General features: G+C 44.1%; 1 protein-coding gene across 1 annotated transcript in view; it reads right to left on the bottom strand.

The window, feature by feature from the left end:
* The window catches only part of LOC123767978 (uncharacterized), a 268,631-nt gene that overhangs the window by 54,218 nt on the left and 190,650 nt on the right, over window positions 1-23,763 (bottom strand). The window contains exons 17-23 of the mRNA XM_069306497.1: window positions 15,881-16,044; window positions 13,269-13,622; window positions 12,758-13,030; window positions 7,714-7,765; window positions 5,453-5,696; window positions 4,722-4,935; window positions 2,463-2,595 (exon numbers count right to left, since the gene is read on the bottom strand). Coding sequence (XP_069162598.1) covers window positions 2,463-2,595; window positions 4,722-4,935; window positions 5,453-5,696; window positions 7,714-7,765; window positions 12,758-13,030; window positions 13,269-13,622; window positions 15,881-16,044 — 1,434 coding nt within the window. The remainder of the gene's footprint in view (window positions 1-2,462; window positions 2,596-4,721; window positions 4,936-5,452; window positions 5,697-7,713; window positions 7,766-12,757; window positions 13,031-13,268; window positions 13,623-15,880; window positions 16,045-23,763) is intronic.

The following is a 23,763-nucleotide window of genomic DNA, read 5'->3' as shown; positions in this document are numbered from 1 at the left end:
ATCCAGCATGGATGCTGAGATTTTTTTCAAGATGGTGCTTGTTTACAAGAGTCCTGAGGCACAGGATGTGAACCCCGTGTACCCGTGGGAGTTTTTGAATCGCTCCCTATACCTAAAAGTGCCACATGGTGCTCTAATGTTTCTCTTTTAACTGTACTGCTGATTTCTTAGCTATCAACAGGACTGTTAAAATACCAGTTTGTTTTCTTTACATTAAATTTTATGTTTCATTTGCAAGTGTTTGAGAGTATGTTAAATTGAGCATTAGTAAACTGTGTATGATTCTGTGTGTGTAAAGTTTTCCCACATGTTTTCGTGAGAGTAGCATCCCTACACCTCATGAGGAGAGAGAAAGAGGCTGAGACTTCACACACTGTGGGTGTGGTGTGTGCTTGTGAGGTATCTGCCTCACTTTGTGAGGTTATTGACCTCCATTAAATCTGTGAGTAAAATACTGTTGTTAATCTGGTGAGTGCAAAATTATTCCATGCTAGTGTATTGTCTCATTTCCTGTGTCTTAATAAATGTAATGCACTCACTGATTGTTTGTAGTCTTACCAATTCAAAAATATGGTACTGCCTCACGTGGTTACGCTTGTGTTTGAGGTGTTTATAAGTAACGCTTGTTTTATACTCCCTGTCTTAAAGTAATGTACCTATACTGTAAGTGAAGAAAGTGAGGACAGGTTTCGTTAGCCTGTACTCAGAGAGTATGGCTTTCAAGCTCGTACCTTTACACGGGGGCTAGTTTCTGGCTCTAGTTCTAAGCAGGCCAAACAGAACTCCCGTGACTGATGTGACCTATTAACACTTTTGCGCTCTCCGCAAAAGGTCACTCAGCCAACCGAATGTGCGCGCTGCGTTTTTATCGCTTAAGCGTAAAAACAAAAATGTGTATACTCTTTTTACTCTTCTGACCTTAGTTCTCATGCTACGTATTTCATTTTGGTACCAACGTGTTCGCAATAAAATTCTATAGAAGAACATAAGTAAAAAAAGTCACGAAACGTATAGGGATACCAGCACCAAATAAATAACTACGAAGATGACTCGCCGTGAGCGCCCATCAGCAACAAAATGTTTTTACTCTTGGGATTGTAATCACCTCCACACTTGTTCTACAGCGTTAATTTTGGTATCAATGGACTCGCAATGAAATTCCCAACACGGTGATACGAATATAAGTGTAGAATAATGATGCGGCCCGCCCGCAAGAGTGTGGGAAGTGGTGAAATTGTTACCCGGTATCGGTGACAGGACGACGCACAGCGCTTTGAAAGTTTATACTTATTTCACTCTCATGACATTAATTTTCTATGTACGTCATTCATTTTTGTGTCAATGTGTTCGCAATAGAATGTTCTATGTGCCCATAGGTAAAAAATATCAACAAAGCGTAAGTTAGAATAGCGCCAAATATAAAACAACGCTGGAACATATCAGTGAGCGTCAAACACACACGAAATGTTTTTACTTTTGTTATGTTTGTCAAGTTTATACTTGTTGCACACAGTTATTTTTGGTCGTATATTGATCGGAATAAAATTCCCTAAACAGACATATGCATATAATACATGATATGGGGGAAGCATTACCAGTATAAACGGCTAAAGTCACCCACCTGCAACCCGTTTGGGACAAAATAGCCATTTGATCGAAGTTATCCACACCTTTCATGAACTTATTGTACCATGCAGCCTAGTGGTGAGAAAGAGAGCCTCATAGCGCGCAGTTTGAAACAAACCCAAAGTAAATCGGATAAAAATTGAATTTTATACAAATATTTTACAAGAGGACTCAACTTTATGTCCACTATGCGTTTGCGTTAGACGAAACGGGACGCGCCAATGCGTCCGGATAGCGCGAAAGTGCTATCCGGACGCATTGCGTAATTTAATTGAGAAAGTTTGAGAGAGAGAGAAAGGGGCAGATGGTAAGCAGTTTATGAAAGTGAATATTTGACATGATCATATATGACAACTTACAAAAAGTGCATTGTACTCCTAGTTATATGAAGCAATAGTAGACTACTGTGGATGATTTTCAAAGTGTGGTGGTGTTGATTCTTTCTAATGTCTTCCCCAGGGCCTCGTAGCCTGGTGGATAGCGCGCAGGACTCGTAATTCTGTGGCGCGGGTTCGATTCCCGCACGAGGCAGAAACAAATGGGCAAAGTTTCTTTCACCCTGAATGCCCCTGTTACCTAGCAGTAAATAGGTACCTGGGAGTTAGTCAGCTGTCACGGGCTGCTTCCTGGGGGTGGAGGCCTGGTCTAGGACCGGGCCGCGGGGACACTAAAGCCTCGAAATCATCTCAAGATCTCAAGATAACCCCTATAAAAACAGAAAACAAGGTAATGATGATGTATTTACAAACCATAGTATTAATGTCCTCATTTCCAAATGAGAATACATTTCCAAATGCCAAAGAGATTTATAAAAAAACATTCAGTTCAATACTTACAGCTGCTGCTAGTACAGTACAGGCAACAGAAGGGGGCTCTAACTGGGCAGCAATTATAAACACCGAATTGAGCAGCAGAAGAGCCAAAGACAAATTCATCACAATTTTACCACTTCGGTCACGGTTGAGGGTCCTGTGCAGACGAGAAAGTACAATAAATGTTTTCCAATAAACTGAAAACTTTTCTGATCTCTCTTTTGCTAATACAGTTTTACATACTGCTGGAGTATTTTATCAACAAGTTCCCCCAGCTAATAAATACAATGCTTTGAGTAAAAATGAACTACTTTCTGAATAAAACTTTTCTGTGGGGAGCTCCTCCTGCTCCCTGGAGCTATCAGGCTGATATGTGTATTAGTCTACAGCATCATTCAATTGAAATTCAGCCTACCAGGGACCAGGAGACAGAACCTGGCCCCTTCAGAGAGCCAAGGGAACAATGGCACCAGTCTCCGTGGTGTAGTGGTAAGATACTTGCCTGGCGTTTCGCGAGCGCTATGTCATGGGTTCGTATACTGGCCGGGGAGGATTTACTGGGCGCAAATCCTTAACTGTAGCCTCTGTTTAACTGCAACAGTAAAATGTGTACTTGGATGAAAAAACGACTCTTCGCGGCGGGGGTCATATTCCAGGGACCTGCCTGAAATGCTACGCGTACTAGTGGCTATACAAGAATGTAACAACTCTTGTATATATCTAAAAAAAAAAAAAAATGGCCTATGGAAACCCCGTCATGTATTTAGAGGCTTCCATGTCTGCTACCGACAGGGGTTGGCACCCAGAAAGGTAAGCATAACAAAACAGACCACACATGGTAAGAAAATTGCAGCTGAAGACAAGAACAGAGATGTAGAACTAACAAGTACTCGAGAGAACTCCAGCCCTGGCTCAAGGAACACCCAAGGGGAACCCTCCAGCCCTGGCTCAAGGAGCACCCAAGGAGGAGAACCCTCCAGCCCTGGCTCAAGGAGCACCCAAGGTGAACCCTCCAGCCCTGGCTCAAGGAACACCCAAGGGGGGGAACCCTCCAGCCCTGGCTCAGGAAGTACCCAAAGTGAACCCTCCAGCCCTGGCTCAGGAAGTACCCAAGGTGAACCCTCCAGCCCTGGCTCAAGGAGCACCCAAGGGGAACCCTCCAGCCCTGGCTCAAGGAGCACCCAAGGGGAACCCCAGCCCTGGCTCAAGGAGCACCCAAGGGGAACCCTCCAGCCCTGGCTCAAGGAGCACCCAAGGGGGGGAACCCTCCAGCCCTGGCTCAAGGAGCACCCAAGGGAAACCCTCCAGCCCTGGCTCAAGGAGCACAGAAGGGGAACCCTCCAGCCCTGGCTCAAGGAGCACAGAAGGGGAACCCCAGCCCTGGCTCAAGGAGCACCCAAGGGGAATCCCAGCCCTGGCTCAAGGAGCACACAAGGGGAACCCTCCAGCCCTGGCTCAAGGAGCACACAAGGGGAACCCCAGCCCTGGCTCAAGGAGCACCCAAGGGGGGGAACCCTCCAGCCCTGGCTCAAGGAACACAGAAGGGGAACCCCAGCCCTGGCTCAAGGAGCACACAAGGGGGGAACCCTCCAGCCCTGGCTCAAGGAGCACCCAAGGTGAATACTGGCCATGGCCTAAGAAGCACAAATAGGGCAATTCAGAAAGGAACATTTCAAACCTCTCAATGCTTATTTGTGTTGTATGTACTGTGTATAAAAATAATATGTTTGAAATAAATGCATCAGCAACCAGCCATTGTAATGCCAGCAAACTCTCACTATGGAATTGTACAATTTACTTACTTGGTTTGGTAACCTTGTTCTTTGGTCATTCAAGCCATTTTGAAAATATAACATTCTGGATACACTCTTAAGACAAGAGTATTATGTACATGGTTTAAATGTTCTCAGTACCAAGTACTATAAGAAGGAACACTTACATGGTGTTATTACCACAGGTGTAACATTATATCAGCCATACTGTAAAACACAAATATGTATTGTTTCTCAACTTTATAGTTTCTCAATTGTATTAAGGTTGATGGTTCATTAGAAAACAAAACAACAAGAATGTAGAGAAATGCACAGTTCAGAGAAAACTTAATTTGCAGATGTTTTGTCTATCAGAGCTTTATCATTAGATTAGATATACTGTACACTAAACATGTACTGTACTAAGCTATGAGATATATAAGAGAGATATAAGCTATGTGAGATATACTGTACTTATGTTGACAACTAATGAACAACTAGTTAGTAGTGTTGGCAAATGTAAGATTAGTACCTGAATATTGCATAGGTTGCAACAGTGGCAGTAAGTCCTGCTGTGCTGAGTGCAAGTCCAACATAGGTTATGACCGAGAGGGCTTGTGCATGTACACCGAACGATGATGGCAAGGGATCCAACAGTATTGAAAAGGCAGTCAAGTGCATCGCCTCACAAGTTGTTGTCCCTTCTTCTATCACCGTCCTCATGCCGTCCTTCGACCAGTCATGGGCTGCAAAGGCAAATATTTATTGTACACACACAGCTGGTCTACACTGATGTAAATTGGACAGAAGATTACATGTATGTAATTACCAAATTGTAATTATAAATTTCATCAACTTCAGTGTTAGTTTTAGTAGTAGTCACGTACATCCAACTTTCTCTTTAGGATTGTTCCATCTACTCTCTACAGTGCTACTGAAGGATGAAAACAATAACTGAATAATGTTTATTAAATATTGAAAGTAAAGAATAATTAGCATGTGTAGCCATTATCTGTGTGCTAGGCAATATATCAGTATATAATTTTATATTAATTTGCTTAGAACTTGAAGTGATAAAACTCATGAGAACGGGAGAGGCCTCACATTAGCTAATTATTAATTAAGTGGCTTGGATTAGGGTGCTTGACCTCAGTCCTATGATAGTTGAGCACTTGTCCATACATCAATGGATAAGAGGCTTAAATCAGGACCTGGAGCTCAATCATTCAGGTGAGTATTCATTACAGTTTTGGCAACACTTACCAAGTTCATCCCAAAAAACACACACAGGACGAAAAGCCTTATCAGCTTCAGTTGGAATGTGGTATACAATGGGTTCAGAGAGGTTGCTTATCACTGTGTTGGTGACTTTGGCTGTGATAACGGGCATCCCCAGGGCACGCTGGCCTCGAAAAAACTTGTCATTGGAGTACGAGACAAATTCTAATCTAACATGTTTCTTTCCTGACATTTTGAGTACTTGTGGAGGTAGTTTCAGAAATGATTCCTGCAAAATACAAAACATAAAACACTGTAGTATCACATAATATAACTGGGTTTAGTAATTAATAATTCATTGTGTCAAGGAACAGGAAGCCAGGTTATATATACAGTACATGTTAGGCTTATATAAAAGTCCCCCCCCCCCGAGGATCGAATTACTGACCCCAGACAGGATGCAACCCCACAAAAAGCTGACTAACTCCTGAGTACCTATTTACAGCTAGGTGGACAGGAGCATGTAGTAGGGCGAGTACGACGCTCTGGCTACTAGGTACAACATACATACATACATACATACATACATATATATATATATATATATATATATATATATATATATATATATATATATATATATATATATACATACATACATATATATGCATGCATGCATCAGAAAAACTCTTCCTCATGAATGGTTTGAACCTCGGAGTGCCAGGCACTCCATACACCTCCATACTCCAGTACCATTCCCACTAGACCACAACTGACTGTTAAAACAATTGGAAGTTTGTTAAGACTTTTAACCCAATTGCCAAAAACACTTCCTTCACGAGGTAGAGTTTTTCTGATGCATATGCTGAGTAATGCATCAGAGTAATGACATAATAACAGACAGACAGTATGGTCTTCGAACAAGAAGATCATGTGTAACCAATCTACTTAGCTTTTATGATAGAGCCTTAGAGATACTACAGGAAAGAGAAGACTGGGTTGACTGTGTGTATCTGGACCTACAAAAGGCTTTTGATAGAGTACCCGACAAACAACTGTTGCGGAAACTGGAACATGCTGGAGTGGTGACAGGAAGACTTATGACATGGATGAAAATTTTTTTAACTGACAGAAAGATGAGGGTGGTAATCAGAGGCAATGCATCTGACTGGAGAAGTGTTAATAGCGGAATACCACAGGGTTCAGTTCTCACAAGGAATGTTTGTCATCTACATAACTGATCTACCAGAAGGAATAGAGAATTACATGAACATGTACAGGTTTGCAGATGATGCTAAGATACTGTGGAAGATGGGACACTGTACACGATTGTCATGCCCTTCAAATCAATCTAGATAAGTGCTTAGAGCAATATATGGCAAATGGAATTCAGTGTGAACAAATGTCATGTTATAGAATGTAGAATTGGAGAAAATAGACCACACACAACTTACAAATTATGTGGAAAGGAATTAAAAACTAACAAAGAACGAGATCCAGGGGTGGTGTTGGATAGTACACTATCCAAATGTCACCATATGAACACATTAAGAAGTTTGTACAAGGAGCGTATGCATCACTTTCCAACTTCAGACTCGCTTTTAATTACATGGATGGTGAAATACTAAAGAAACTGTTCATGACTTTTGTGAGACCAAAATTGGAATATGCAGCAGTTATATGATGCCCATATCTCAAGAAACACATTAATAAACTAGAAAAGGTGCAAAGGCATGCTAAAGATTGGCTTCCAGAACTGAAAAACAAGAGTTACGAGGAGAGGCTAGAGGCGTTAAATATGCCAAAACTAGAAGATTGAAGAAAAAGAGATGATATGATTACCACTTACAAAATAATAACAAAAATTGACCAAATTGACAAAGAGGAATTCCTGAAACCACCAACTTCAAGAACAAGAGGACACATTTAAGCTAAGGAAACAAAGATGCAAAAAAATATTAGAAAGTTTGCTGTTGCAAACAAAGTGGTAGATGGTTGGAGCAAGTTAAATGAGAAGGTGGTGGAGGCCAAGACCATCAGTAGTTTCAAAGCGTTATATGACAAAGAGTGCTGGGAAGACGGGACACCACGAGTGTTGCTCTCATCCTGTAACTACACTTAGGTAATTACATACATACACACACAAACACATTTATGTATATAAATATTTTATCAATACTGTGTGTCTTTCAGTCATACATTATTTAGAGATGGGTTCGCTGAATTCTTATTACGTCGTCTTCTACTTCGGGCGGTGTCATCACTGGATGCCATCTCTCATATCAGGTTCAGGACTGAACATTTACCCCAGAAGCTGATGACTCCAACATCCTTGCTTCCAACACCAGATTATTGGATCTGAAACAAAAGGTTTGCTCAGAATTATATATATGATTATGGGAATGCATCCAACAGGGAAAATGTGCAAAGTGGGGTGCCAAAGGGGTTCATTTTGGGGCCAACACTTTTTGTCATATACGTCAATGACATAGATGAGAATATTACAAACCACATCAGCTGCAGATGACACTAAGATTTATGGTAAAGTGGGAAGTGAAAGTGATATTGAGACCTTACAAAGATATCTACAGTGAACTCCACAAATGGTCAGATGACTGGCAAATACTTTTCAATGTCAATAAATGTGAGACCTTGTATGTGGGGCATAACAATCTCCGTCACAAATACCAAATTGACAGCACTACCTTACAACAGATAGATGAAGAAAAGGGCCTAGGTGTCAGAATCCATCATTCACTAAAAGTTGCACAACAAGTGGGAGCGGCAGTAAAAAAAAGTGACCCAAACCCTGAGAATAATCAAGCATACCTTCAAGGAAAGGAAAAGAAAGTAGTCGTTCAAGTATATAAATCTCTGGTGCACCCCCACATGAATTATTGCATCCAGGCATGGAAACCTCATCTTCAGAAAGGCATAGCTGCTCTGGAGAAGGTGCAATACTTGGGCAACAAAAATCTTACCAGAGCTTAGTCACCTCTCGTATAAGGCACAGGTTGAGAAGCACAGGGCTAACAACACTGCAGACCAGACATGACAGAGCGGATCTCATAGAAACCTTCAAAATACTAAACAATTTGGAGGATGTCGATCCGGACAGTTTCTTCAATTAGGTCAGATATAACATGAACGAGGAGCAACAGGTTCCAGATCAACAACCCACAATGTAGGACAGAAAACAGAGATGCTTTTTCACCCATAGGGTTGTAAACCTGTAAACATACCCGCAGAAGCCATAAGTGTGTTGTTACGTAATGCGGGCTCACCATAGCCCGTGCTACTTGGAACTTTTTGTTCCAGGTAGCGAATCTTAAAACAACAACAACAGCCATAAGTGCCAAAACTCTGCTGGGTTTTAAAATACAGCTAGAAAAGATCATTAGGGCAAATGGGGGGACCTTCGACAAGTTGACTGGCTTCCTGTCCTCAGGCAAGGCCACTAGTATTAGTAGCCCTTAGGTAAATTCAGTTAAATATACTCTTGTTGCTTTTAATTGTGTGTACTCTCATTGTTTATAGTTATGTGTGTACTTTTGTTGTTTATAGTTGTGTGTATACTCTCATTGTTTATAGTTGTGTGTATACTCTCATTGTTTATAGTTGTGTGTATACTCTCATTGTTTATAGTTGTGTGTATACTCTCATTGTTTATAGTTGTGTGTATACTCTCATTGTTTATAGTTGTGTGTATACTCTCGTTGTTTATAGTTGTGTGTATACTCTCATTGTTTATAGTTGTGTGTATACTCTCATTGTTTATAGTTGTGTGTATACTCTCATTGTTTATAGTTGTGTGTATACTCTCATTGTTTACAGTTGTGCTTGTAGTTTTGTTGTTTATAGTTGTGCTTGTAGTCTTGTTGTTTACAGTTGTGCTTGTACTCTTGTTGTTTACAGTTGTGCTTGTACTCTTGTTGTTTACAGTTGTGCTTGTAGTCTTGTTGTTTACAGTTGTGCTTGTAGTCTTGTTGTTTATAGTTGTGCTTGTAGTCTTGTTACTCTTGTTGTTTACAGTTGTGCTTGTAGTCTTGTTGTTTACAGTTGTGCTTGTACTCTTGTTGTTTACAGTTGTGCTTGTAGTCTTGTTGTTTACAGTTGTGCTTGTAGTCTTGTTGTTTACAGTTGTGCTTGTACTCTTGTGGTTTACAGTTGTGCTTGTAGTCTTGTTTACAATTGTGCTTGTACTCTTGTTGTTTACAGTTGTGCTTGTACTCTTGTTGTTTACAGTTGTGCTTGTACTCTTGTTGTTTACAGTTGTGCTTGTACTCTTGTTGTTTACAGTTGTGCTTGTACTCTTGTTGTTTACAGTTGTGCTTGTACTCTTGTTGTTTACAGTTGTGCTTGTACTCTTGTTGTTTACAGTTGTGCTTGTAGTCTTGTTGTTTACAGTTGTGCTTGTAGTCTATTTGTTTACAGTTGTGCTTGTAGTCTTGTTGTTTACAGTTGTGCTTGTACTCTTGTTGTTTATGGTTATAATAAGTACTCATAATTATTGTGTACAAGGGTTATAATTCACACAGGTGGGACCTTCAGCACCAAAACAACCCAGCATTGAATGTAATGAAGTGCCATTTTCTGGGTAGAGCCCTGGAGGCTCCCTGGAGCTATTGGACTGATATTAACTAATATTAGTACAGGGCTTCAGCCATATGGAGTTGTCAGGCCTACCGAGGACCACTAGCCAGAACATGGTTCCCCCTCAGAGAGGCACAGAGAGTACCGGCCTTTGAAACTCATGTATGAAAGTATTTTCGTCTGCCATCAACCGGGGTTGAGCACCCAGAAAGGTAGGCACTCCAAAACAGACTCCTCCTGGTAGAAAAATTGCAACCTCAGACCAAACAGAGGCTAGAAACTTCCCCTAAGGAAAACAAGCTAACAAGCAACATGTCATTACACCATGCACTGCTCATTTGCGCTGACTCTCCCCCCACCCCAAGAAAGTGTCCAGAAAATGCCCTTTCATTACATTGAACACTGGTTATCTGTGGGGAAGCCCCACTGGCTCCCTGGAGCTAACGACCCAAAGTGCAGGAAAATAGGAACTTACCTGGGAGGCGGCTGCACCGCACAACTCATAACAAAGAGGAGACAATTGGCTGCAAGTGCCAACCCAAGGCGACACAAGACTGCTGAGGGCTCAGCACTAACAAGATAATGCGCAGCCAGGACCCTGTTTGATCTCCAAAACCCCCATGCCCAAATGTCAGCCCAAGACATATTACCAAACACAGCAGCCAAAACTCTGAATGAAAGAACATCATAGGCAGTGAGGGGCAGACTGCAGGCTGGCTAGACTTGATAACCCTACAGATGACCTGAGAAACACAAGCACCCGAGTGAGAATAAGAGAAACTGGGTCAATTAACAGCGCATCCCAAGACACAGACGCTGAAGTCATGCAGGTAATGGAGTAAAGTCACAATTCGACACAAAACATGATGCACCCCCGGCTTAACCAACCAAGCACCAATAACCCACAGCCTCTCCGGAAGCCCGTCATCTCATTCTTCACCAGAAAAGATGGAGACAGCTGCAAACAAACAAAACGTTCACCCAATCAAGGATCAAAAGCCTCTGCGCTGGAGGAGAGCATGAAGCTCCTTGACCTGACCCCCAGAAGCCAAAACTAACAAGAACAAAGCCTTCTGGAAAAAGTCTTAGACCGAAAGAGCCACCACAAACCGAGGAGAAAGAGTGAAAGGAGAGCACCCAGTCCAAAGACCGGGATGGATCAGGCAGCGCATGAGCAGGCCAGAGGTGGTAAAAAGCACGAGAAAGCTTACGAAACGGAACCGAAAGTTATATCCACCCCGAACGCAAGCCGGAGCAGCTCCCCCAGCACCACACAATACGAGGCGACAGTAATTATCTAAGTGTAATTACCTAAGTGTAGTTACAGGATGAGAGCTACGCTTGTGGTGTTCCGTCTTCCCAGCACTCTTTGTCCTATAACGCTTTGAAACTACTAACGATTTTGGCCTCCACCACCTTCTCACCTAATTTGTTCCAACCATCTACCACTCTGTTTGCAAAAGTGAATTTTCCTATATTTCTTCGGCATCTTTGTTTAGTTAGTTTAAATCTATGACCTCTTGTTCTTAAAGTTCCAGGTCTCAGGAAATCATCCCTATCAATTTTATCAATTCATGTTACTATTTTGTACGTAGTGATCATATCTCCTCTTTTTCTTCTATCTTCTAGTTTTGGCATATTTAATGCCTCTAACCTCTCCTCGTAGCTTTTGCCCTTCAGTTCTGGGAGCCACTTAGTAGCATGTCTTTGCACCTTTTCCAGTTTGTTGATGTGCTTCTTAAGATATGGGCACCACACAACTGCTGCATATTCTAGCTTTGGCCTAACAAAAGTCGTGAACAATTTCTTTAATATTTCCCCATCCATGTATTTAAAAGCAATTCTGAAGTTAGAGAGCGTGGCATAGGCTCCTTGCACACGTTCTTTATGTGGTCCTCAGGTGATAGTTTTCTATTTAGAACCATGCCGAGATCTCTTTCTTTATCAGAAGTCTTTCAAGATTTTCCACATAATTTATAAGTTGTGTGGGGTCTATGTTCTCCTATTCGACATTCCATAACATATGGCATTTATTTACATTAAATTCCATTTGCAAAGTGGTGATCCATATACTTATTTTGTCCAGGTCATCTTGAAGGGCATGACAATCATCTAAGTTTCTTATCCTTCCTATTATCTTAGCAACATCAGCAAACATGTTCATATAATTCTGTGTTCCATCTGGTAGATTGTTTATGTAGACAATGAACGTTAAGAACTGAACCCTGTGGTACTCCGCTTGTGACATTTCTCCAGTCCAATACACTTCCACTTATTACGGCCCTCATTTTTCTATCAGAAAACTTTTCATCCATGTTAGAAGCTTACCTGTCACCCCTCCAATGTGTTCCAGTTTCCAGAACAATCTCTTATGTGGAACTCTGTCGAAGGCCTTCTTTTAGGTTCAGATAGGTGCAGTCAACCCAACCATCCCTTTCCTGTAAAATCTCTGTGGCTCGATCATAGAAATTGAGTAAATTCGAAGTACACAGGATCTTCCCGATCGAAAACCAAACTGCCTGTCTGATATTATATCGTTTCTCTCCAGGTGTTCTTCCCATTTAGTTTTAATTATTTTTTCCAATAGTTTGACTATTACACTTGTCAATGATACAGGTCTATAATTAAGGGGGGCTTCCCTGCTGCCACTTTTGTAGATTGGAACTATGTTAGCCTTTTTCCACACATCTGCTACGACTCCTGTACACAGGGATGTCTGAAAAATCAGCTGAAGTGGTATATTGAGCTCAGGTGCACATTCTCTCAGAACTCATAGGTGAAACTCCATCTGGGCCAACTGTTTTGTTCTTACTTAGCTCCAAGAGCATTTGTTTCACCTTGTCTCTAGGCACCTCTATGTGCTCTATGTTGTTCTCTGGAATTTTTATTGTGTCTGGTTCCCTGAAGATCTCATTTTGTACAAATACACTTTGGAACTTTTCGTTTAATGTTTCACACATTTCCTTTTCATTTTCAGTGTATCTGGCCTCCATTTTCAACCTCTGAATATTATCCTTTACCTGCAGCTTGCTTTTAATGAATTTATAGAAATGGCCTGGATCTGATTTACAGTTGTCTGCTATACTGCTCTCAAAGTTCCTCTCTGCCTCTCTCCTTACTGACGTGTAGTTGTTTCTCGTATCTTTGTATCGCTGGTATTTGGCATAAGATGCCTGTCCTGAAAGAGCTAAGAAAGAAAAAGCAACACAACATGATCCAAAACCGAAAGACAACCTATGCAGGGAAAGGAAGTGGTGAAAGCACCTACCAAGAGACTTCATACTGCCGCTGAGAAGACTGCAGGTGGGAAACAATTAGAGAAGCTACTTGGCCACCATACAGATGGTGATACACCCGTGTCAAAGACTCCAGACACGAAGCTCGGAAGAGTAGAGTGAACCAGTAAGGTACCTCACTGGCACAATCAGCTGAAAGAGGCGAACCCGTGGAAAACGCCCTGGGTTCAGACACCGAGCAAGCAGCTCCTGAAACCAAGGCCAGGTAACCCCACCTCGAACAGTCCTGCCGAAAAGCATCTACTGCGAAGGCCTCGCAGTCGGGGAAGGGCGCCACATAAATGGGGGAGATGCCTCGACCACTGCCGAAGTGAAGAGGTCCACCTCTGAGGGCCCAAACATCTGGCAGAGCCAACTGAAGGACTCGACGTCAACCCTCCATTCCATAGACAGGGGAAATGAACCATGACAGACCATCCACCAGGACGTTGGACACACCCTGGATATGAACCTCATGGAGAAGCTAAACCCCAAGAACTCAGCAGAAGAGCCACCAGAAGCGACCAGCCCCAAAGAGCCACGAACCACAGAGGCCCACGTGGTTCAGGCAATGAACCATCAGGAACACAGTTCGAATGGGGCCGGATCAGTAGAACTCCGAGCGTGTTGAATCCAATGCAGTGCAAGCCCCAGTGCCACATACTCCTGCACCTGTACTGTCAGCCAGATGGAAGGATAGCCCACCGCCCCTAGGCTGATCTGATGAGCATTGGTCACAAAGCCCCAGCCTTAAGATGAGGTATCCAGTGAAAACATTGAGGCAGGGCTCCGGAAGGCGTCAAAAATCCTCTGTTCTAGCTTCATATGCCGCCCAGTCTATGGATTTTAAGTTGAAGTCACCGACTACCAACAGTCGTGATCTATCTTTATCAGCTCTGACTATAATTTCTCTCATTATTGTTATAAGACCCTCTCGTTTATTACCTAGCTCCTCCTAGTGACTTACGATAGTGTCGTCGACTAACGATATTTGTTGGTACACGCTTGGGTCGACCGAGCGCATGGTTCCCGGTCACGCGGGCCAACCTGCCTCAGTTTACTAGAGCTGCCCGCTTAGTGACGATCACGCCTATAAAAAATTCCATTTTTGTGGTGATTTTATGCTTTTTGAACATAAAACTGATTATTATATATCATGCCATGGGTCCCAGAAAGTCAGTGGTAAGGTTCAACCTAAGAAAATAGTTATGAGTTGAGGCAGTAGAGGATATCCCTTCCTCATTAAAAAATGTGTGAAGTATGGAAAGAACTGCAAAGTTTTGTTGAAAAAACTCACCCAGATAAAGCTGTAGCAGGCTATTGCATTGACCTTTTAAATGACAATGTGATGTCTTACTACAGACAAGTGTTAAAATGTAGGGAAAAACAAGTGTTTTTAGACAGATTCTTAGTAAGACAAGCAAGCAGTGAGCCACAAGCAGGTCCTAGTGGTATGTAGGCAAAAATGCCAGAGAGTGTATCCCAGAAAAGTCATCACTGCCTGATGTTATAATGGAAGGGGACTCCCCTTCCAAACAGTAACACCTCTCCTCCTCCCCCCTCATCACCATTTCCATACACCATCAACAGTCCTCCATAAAGGTAAGATAAACATATGTACTATATTGTAGAGAACAAAATTGTATTCAGTATAAAATGTATTTGTAAGTTAATAATTTGGAGGGTGGGAAACGGATTAATTCAATTCCCTTTATTTCTTATGGGAAAAATCGCTTCAACTTACGATATTTCAACTTACGATCCTTCTCTGGGAACGGATTATCATCGTAAGTCGAGGCCGCACTGTATATAACCTGTGTATATAGTGTAATAACTGCAAAAGTACTTGTTTATTGTTTTATGAACATAATAACTGAATCACTAATATTCACACCATAATTTTGAGTATAGTGATGATTTACACATTTTATTATATAGATATATCATATTACACACTATTGAATAATATTATTGCAGGAAAACTAAGAAAAAATCAATCAGAGACATTTAAATATTTAGATAATAATATCTTTGTGGCACCTCTCGCCCGACACCTGGGGCGAAGCAGACCTCCTCCTATGCTTGCTCTGTCAACGCCTCTTTTTAGCCAGACTTACCCACTCTATTGCGGCCAAAATATGCCACTTACGATTTTTTTATTATTTTTCTCGTGATCAGCGAACACAAATGAACACTTTAATAGGACTTATTTTTGTGTGTGCCTGTGGGTGTTGAAGGCCATATAGCCCAGAGCAGTATAGGGATTTATGTTTTACACATTTCCTTTTCAATTTCCATGAATCTGTATACATTTTCAATCTCTGTGTGTTAGTGGCTTTACAAGAAGGTAAAAACAGCAATGTTATGTACGCTCACAAACTCAATGTACTGTAACTTCTTGTAAATAAAAATTAAATAAATAAATAAAAAATAAATAAATAAATAAAAATAGTCATTATTATTATAGAGGACAGGGCTGTTTGTGTTATGTCAAAACAAACAGGAGTATTCCAATTTATAATTGGTGCAATATTAAATGTCTAAGAAGAACTACCCTATTATTTATATTTTATATATGCAGGATTTACTACTAACTTTTACATACCTGACATGTACTGGTTTTCCAATTTCTACAGCTACATTTTCTGTAAAAGTATTGATGGTTTTAACAAGTTGGCTTGTAACATTATTTTTCTTATCCCCTGCTGCTATCACAGAGTCGTTGACATCCATCATGTTACTGAGAGCTGACACCATGCTTCTTGCCATCTGGTCATGGAGAGAGGAAAACCTATACAGGTAAATATCTTTACTCATCACAATAAATGATAACGCTACAAATAAAAAATAAAAAACCAGCGTTGAATGTAATGAAACGCCATTTTCTGGGGATCCCCGGAGACTTCCTGGAGCTATTAGGCTGATATACGCTAGATACGTCGGGCATCAGTCATTGGAGTTCTGCCTACCGAGGACCACGAGCCAGAACCGGGCACCCTCAGAGAGGCACAGGGAGCAATGGCCTATGGAAATCCCCATGTGTTTGGGAGCATTCCATGTCTGCTATTGACAGGGATTAGGCACCCAGAAAGGTAGGCATAACAAAACAAATTCCACTTGGTAGGAATTTGCAACCTATGACCAGAGACAGAGCTCCCCCAGAAACATAAGAAAACAAGCAAACATCATTTACCGCCACTGCGCCGCTTGTCTGCACAGCTCTCCCCTCCCTGGAAGGGGGATGAGTAAACCCCAGACCCCTGTACCGGCTACCCACACCTCAGTTCAGAGGCTGTACATCAAAAACAAAACTGCCGACTGAAGGAAGGGCGGGTGCTAGAGAGCCTCCAGGGCTCACCCAGAAAATGGCATTTCATTACATTCAATGCTGGTTTTCTGTGGGGAGCCCCTCCAGCTTCCTGGAGCTACATAACCAAACACAAAGTAAAAGAGGGACTTATCCAGGAGGCTGCTGCAATGCACACATCAACTCGAAGGTGAGACAACCAGCTGCACCCTGTGACCCAAAGCCAGAAATGAACGACCGGGACCAGGTACATGTACCAAATAATGGGCGGCCAGGACCCTATTCGGCCTTCAAAACTCCTGTGCCAGAATGTCAGCCCAGGACATGTTGCCAAACATGGCAGCCAAAGCACCATTCTGACAAATGTCATGGGCACAAGGATAGACTACAAGTTGGCAGACCTAATCACCCTGTGGACGACCTGAGAGACCCGGGCCTTGGAACAGAGAACGAAGGAAATCAAATCAACCCAAAGTGCAAGTAACGACATAAAGCCACAACCGGACACAACCCAAAATGCATCACCAGCCTGACTAACAAAGCATCAATGACCCAAGGGCCTCTCTGGAAGCCCACCGCCTTGTTCTCCACCAGAAAAAAACAGCGTTGAATGTAATGAAACGCCATTTTCTGGGTGAGCCCCGGAGGCTCCATGGAGCTTATCGGGCTAATGTATGTTATATTAGACCGAGACATTAGCTAAGGAGTTCAGACCTACCAGGGACCAGTGCCAGAACCTGGCCCCTTCAGAGAGGTTTCAGGGAGCAATGGCCCTGGAAAACCCCCTTGTGGTTGGGGTTTTCCTTATCTGCCATCGACCGGGGTTAGGCACCCAGAAAGGTAGGCATAACAAAACAAACCCCACATGGTAAAAAACTAAAACTAAAACAAAAAACCGAACAGAGAGGTAGAAACTCCCTACAATCCCAAGGAAACAAGCAAACAAGCAAACATCACACTTTACTGCTGTGCCAATTGTCCGCAAAGCCCTCCCCGCCCAGAGAGGGGGAGGGGGGGAGCCCCGGACCTCACCGCGCCGGCTGCCTAGCATCAGTTTGGAAGCTAAGCTTCAACCAATGCAAAAAAACCGCCAACCGGTGGGAGGGAGGGTTGCCAGGGAGCCTCCGGGGCTCACCCAGAAAATGGCTTTTCATTACATTTAATGCTGGTTTTCTGTGGGGAGCCCCTACGGCTCTCTGGAGCTTCATACCCAGAGAGAAGGAAAAGAAAGGGCTGACCCGGGAGGCGGCCGCCACAAACTCCGCAACGCGAAGCCAAGACAACAGGCTGCAATCTGCGACCCAAGGCAACAAGAATGCACAGGAGCAGACGCGCATAAAGAATGGGCGGCCAAGAACCTGTGCGACTCCCAAATCCCTGCACCCGAAATGAGCCCTAGACGTCACCAACACAGCAGCAAAAGCTGCAAATGTCCGAACAGCACGGGCGCAAGGACAGACCGCAAGCTGGAAGACTTAAAAACTCTGCGGACGACCTGGGAGACCCGAGCCTTGAAACAGGGAACGAGGGGAACCGGATCAACACAAAGCGCATCCCCAGACACGGTACACGGGTAACGGCAAAAAAGCGCAACCGGACAACACAGGATGCACCCCCAGCCGAACCAACCAAGCATCAATAACCCAAGGACCCCCCCTCCGGAAAGTAGCCATCTCGACCTTCGCCAGAAAGACGGAGAAAGGCTGCAAGCATGCAAACCTACCACCAGTACCAAAAGAGCAGAAACCTCTGCGACGGAGGAAAGCTGGAAGCTCCCCGACCCGACCCACAGAGGCCAATGCCAACAAAATATGGCCTCTGAAAAGCAATCTAGAACCGAGGGGGCTACCACAAACTGGGGAGAGGAAGGATAAGAGTGCACCCTGATCAAGGACCAGGACGGCTCAGGTGGTGCATGAGCAGGCCGGAGGTGAAACCCAACACGAGAAGCGTACAGAACGAGGCGGATGTGATGTCCACCCCGAACTCAAGTGACAGTATGTTGCGACATACAAGGCAACAGTAAGAAGTATCAATTAACAGTCCTGAAAACCTAAGAAAGGACAAGACAACCCGATGCGAAAGAGAAGACAACCCACGAAGAGCAAGAAAATGGCAAATAGAAACACCAGGAACATCATACTGTCACCGAGATGAAGTTCGCAGGTGGGACACCATCAACGAAGCCACCTGATCACCATAGAAATGGTGATACACCCACATTAAAAGAGCAGACGCGAAGAGCCGAGGAGAAGGCTGAACCAGTCACGTACAGGACCGGTCCGACCTGCTGAAAGAGGCAGAGCTGCGGGAAACGCCCCGGGTTCGGACACCAATCAAGCAGCGTCTGAAAACAAAGCTGGGCTGGCCACCAAGAGACCACGAGGACTACTCTCCTTGGGAAGGACTCCATCCGAGCCAGAACCCAAAGCAACAGTCAGGACCGAGAAAAGAGGAACAGGTAACACCACCTCGACCAGTCCTCCCGAAAGGCATTCACCATGAACGCCTCGCAGGCGGGTAAAGGCGCCACATAGAATGGGAGACGCTGAGACCATGCTGACGCGAAGATGTCTATGTCCAGGAGTCCGTACGTCTGGCAGAGCCAACGAAATGAGTTGACAAAAACCGGCCAATCCGTGAACAGAGGTATGAACCGAGACAGGCCGTCCCCCAGGATGCAGGACACCCTGGACATGAAACGCACAGCTAGCCAAATCTTGAGAATCCAGCAGACAAGCCACTTGAAGGGACCAACCCCAAAGGTCAAGGACCTAAGAGAATCCCCGTGGTTCCGGCAATGAACCACTGAAAAGCAGTCCAAATGGAGCTGGATGGGAGAGCTCTGAATGACCCTAACCCTCCAAAACACAAACCAGACAGCCATGAACTCCCGAACCGTGCTGTGAGCCCGATGGACGGACGAACCCCACCATCCCCGGCCAGCCTGGTGAGCACTGGCTGGCAGATGAGAACTCAGCAATTCTCAATGGTGAGAACCCAACGATTGCGAAAAAGGCAAAAGGGGAGTCCCCGAAGGAACCGAACAGACGCCGAAGCCATAGTGGGTACTATAGTGCCATGGTACCATAGTGCTAAGGGTACCATAGTGCCAGGGGTACTATAGTGCCAGGGTCTTGTGTGCGCCACCAAGGCTGGCGCACGTAGCATGAGCTCACAGCACTGCTGTTCAGCTTGTGACCACAGCATCGCCTAAAAATGCCATAATATATATGTACATGCTATTATTTAGCGATGATAGTATTACAGAAGACCCCTGACTATGATAAAAATGGCCAGGATTCTGATAATAGCAGGATTGTTGTGATAATTAGCACTGTAGTGGGAGGAGTAATCTTGGTGGGGAGGGACATAGCGTTGTCTGCTGACTCTGTGCGACCACCTTTTACTGTCTGGACTCACTATACTAGCTTAGTTGTTCACTATAGTGAACAAAGATGCAGATACTTATATATAATGAATAAAAGCAAAAAAATTATGGTGAGAGAAGGGTGGCGAGTCAGGTAAGGTGAAGAAGGGAGGGAGGGATTGACAGCCAGTGGCGGGCTGCCACTGCCACTGCTACTCAGCATACAAACTTAGTGGTTCGTTATGGAGAACACAAATGTAGATACTTATATATAACATGTATATATAGTGTAATAACAGCAAAAGGAGTGTGGGGAGAAGCCATTTTGGTGATGAGTGTGGCAACATCTGCATGATATATCATGCTGGGTAGGGGTGGCCATTATGCTCTTTGGGCACTATACCAGCTTAGATGAACAGTTATGGTGAATAGAACATGTAGATATTTATATATAACGTCTGTTTATAGTGAATAAAAGCAAGAACAGTATGGTGGGAGGAGGATATGGGTGAGTGAGGAGTCATTGAGGGAGTGGCAGCGAGAGGCTGACTGGCAGATGTGGTGGCCACACCTTGCTGCTTCTTGACTTGCAATATCAACTTAGTGGTTCGTTATGGTGAACAAAACGTGCAGATACGTATATATAACCTGTGTATATAGTGTAATAATTGACAAAGTATTTGTTTATTGTTTTATGAACACAATAATTGAATCAATAATATTGTAGCGAGTAGAGTATCCCAATAATATACTCGCTCCAAATGCATTGTTAATATTCCTGTCAACCTTTGGAGATGAATGAGGTGAGGCGTTGCCCGGGCAACACGGTGAGGTGTTGCCCGAGCATATAAGCAGCAGAATAGCAAACCTTAACTAGTCTACTTTCAAGTGTGGTCTAGAGCAGACACTTGCGAGATACTGTACCAACGCTCAGTGCGCTCAACTCACACCAAAGTATCACCTGTGTACTTCTGTATATTCGACCAAATATATATATAGTATCTTAGTGTCTGTGTTTATTTGTCACCATACTTTACGTAACAATAGAAACGTTACATTGGTGACCCCAGAGAGTTTCGACGATACCCAGCCACGATGGACTACAACATGGACTCTCACTGGACCTCTACTGCTACTGTTTGCTGTGATGGAACACTGCCAACACCCTCACCACAGCTATGATTTTCATCGCGTCCATCTCTGCATTTTCATCTACTACGGCTTGCTGCTCCACGATAGTTACTCACTCATCTGACAGCCTCATCAATGATTACATCACGTTGAATCTACAGCTTGTCCTGCCGACTCTCCGTCGCTGCCAGGGCACTGCTTGTCCTACGCCCACGACAGCTGCTCTGTCATCAGATTCATCTACACGTTCACTGCATTTTGATACTCGGCCGACTCAAGCCCTTTGTGCAGTACAGGACTTACAGCTTGCGTTTCCGACACTTCGTCGCCTTCAGGACAATTCAGCTCTAGATGTGATTACCTCGTTGTCCTAACTACGTGCCTACATTACCTCCTAATGTCCTGGTGCCCGAGCCCATCCGCCCCGGATCTAAATGCTCCACCAGCGACCCAAGGACGCAACAATTATGCACATTCTTCTCTCCTGCTACACCGAGCTTGTCCACACACTGCCTACATCTTTTGGTACCAGACTACAATTTCCACAGTCAACAATGTAGTACTCGGCGTGTAGTCCTAATCAACCCAAGACGCTACAGCTTCGACACAGAGCAGACAGCAGACTACGACCGCATCGAGCTGCCACGCTCTCGCTCCCCGAGTTCAGACACTCACAATTCTCAATCGAGCCGCCACGCTCTCCCACATAGAGCTCCATGACTCCAGCCTCACTCAGTTCTCTGCTCTGCTCCAGGCTTCGTCTCAACGTCTGCGACTGCTAAATCCAGAGACACATCCGCCGACTACGCAGTTCACTTTTCGACCACAGTTACCAGCAGCACCACCACCTACGACAACGGACGATCCTGTACGACTTCCCACCCTACAACCCCAGTTACCAGCCGCACCACAACCTGATCCTACGACGACGGACAATCCTGTGTGACCTCCCACCCTACGACCCCAGTTAGATGACATCAGCGAAGAGGAGGAAGTTAACTTTGATGGTTATGTAACGCGAGCAGGGCGTACAATTCACCGACCAGCTAAGTTCCTTGATCAAGTATTTTTCCTTTCATCCCCTGGGAGGGGGAGTTCTGTAGCGAGTAGATTATCCCAATAACATACTCGGTCCAAATGCATTGTTAATATTCCTGTCAACCTTTGGAGATGAATGAGGTGAGGCATTGCCCGGGCAACACGGTGAGGTGTTGCCCGAGCATATAAGCAGCAGAATAGCAAACCTTAACTAGTCTACTTTCAAGTGTGGTCTAGAGCAGACACTTGCGAGATACTGTACCGACGCTCAGTGCGCTCAACTCACACCAAAGTATCACCTGTGTACTTCTGTATATTCGACCAAATATATATATATAGTATCTTAGTGTCTGTTTATTTGTCACCATACTTTACCTAACAATAGAAACGTTACAATATGCACACCATAATTTTGAGTACAGCGATGATTCACACATTTTATGATATAAATATATCACACTACACACTATTGAATAATATTACAGCAAAAAAATGAAGAAAAATCAATCAGAGACATTGAAATAATTAGTTAATTATCTCTTTGTGGCCACTCCTGCCTGACAGCTGGAGCTGAGCAAACCGCCTCGGATGCACGCTGAGTCAGCGCCTGTTTTTTTACCAGACTTCCCCGTCCTATAGCAGGGAAAATATGCCACTAACGATATTTTTATTATTTTTTCCGTGATCAGGGAACACAAATAACAGGTTTAGAAGAAAAAAGTTTTTTATTTTTGTTATGCGCCTCTGGTTGACAATGGCCAAATAACCCTTAACAACACAAGGGTTAAACACCCAAGCTAACAAGGGGGGGATGCAACACTGAAAACCCCTGCGACATGTACAAACACGGGGGCCTAACAGAGGACCACCAAACACTACCAGTGGAACTATAGCCACACTAGGCAAAGTAAAAGAAAAACAAAAGAAAAACCCCGCAAAAGTACACCGCCCCAGAGGCAACAGGAACTGGTCACCACGTAGGTGGCAGGCTGCGCAACACCTTGACGCCCTACCCAGCACAATATCAGTCCCTACCCAAGGTCAAACAAGGGCCCCAAGCCCCAGCTAGCCCCAAGGGTGAGGCAAATGCTGAGCAGCAAGAACCTCTATAGGAATGGTTCCTAAACGCCCCAGGAAAGATAACCCTGTCACACAGGGGCAGTACTCACAGGGCGCTTAGGGAAGGAAGCCCCTAAGCGCATGCAGCCCCGGTACTGATGAGGAACACCTGGTCACCGCACAACACAACACACGGCAGTGAATGCTACGAAAGCAAACACTGCCTAGGAAAGTGAGGCCAGAGAAGCGTCTGTCCCGGTTGACATTAGCTTATGAACTGGTGCTAGGCAGCTGGCGCGGTGAGGTCTGGGGCCCCCCCTTCCCCTCTCGAGGCAGGGAGGGCTGCGCGGATGAGCGGCGTGGCAGTAAAGTGTGATGTTTGCTTGTTTCCTTGGGATTGTAGGGAGTTTCTACCTATCTGTTCATTTTTTTGTTTTAGTTTCTTACCATGTGGTGTTTTTGTTATGCCTACCTTTCTGGGTGCCTAACCCCGGTCGATGGCAGATAAGGAAAACCCCCAACCACAAGGCAGTTTTCCAGGGCCATTGCTCCTTGAAACCTCTCTTTCATGTTCAACTCACCA

This window comes from Procambarus clarkii, chromosome 58, assembly GCF_040958095.1.
Source record: "Procambarus clarkii isolate CNS0578487 chromosome 58, FALCON_Pclarkii_2.0, whole genome shotgun sequence".
Lineage (NCBI taxonomy): Eukaryota > Metazoa > Arthropoda > Malacostraca > Decapoda > Cambaridae > Procambarus > Procambarus clarkii.
Note: the sequence above shows the minus strand (reverse complement) of the source record. Positions and strands in the feature narration are given on the sequence as shown.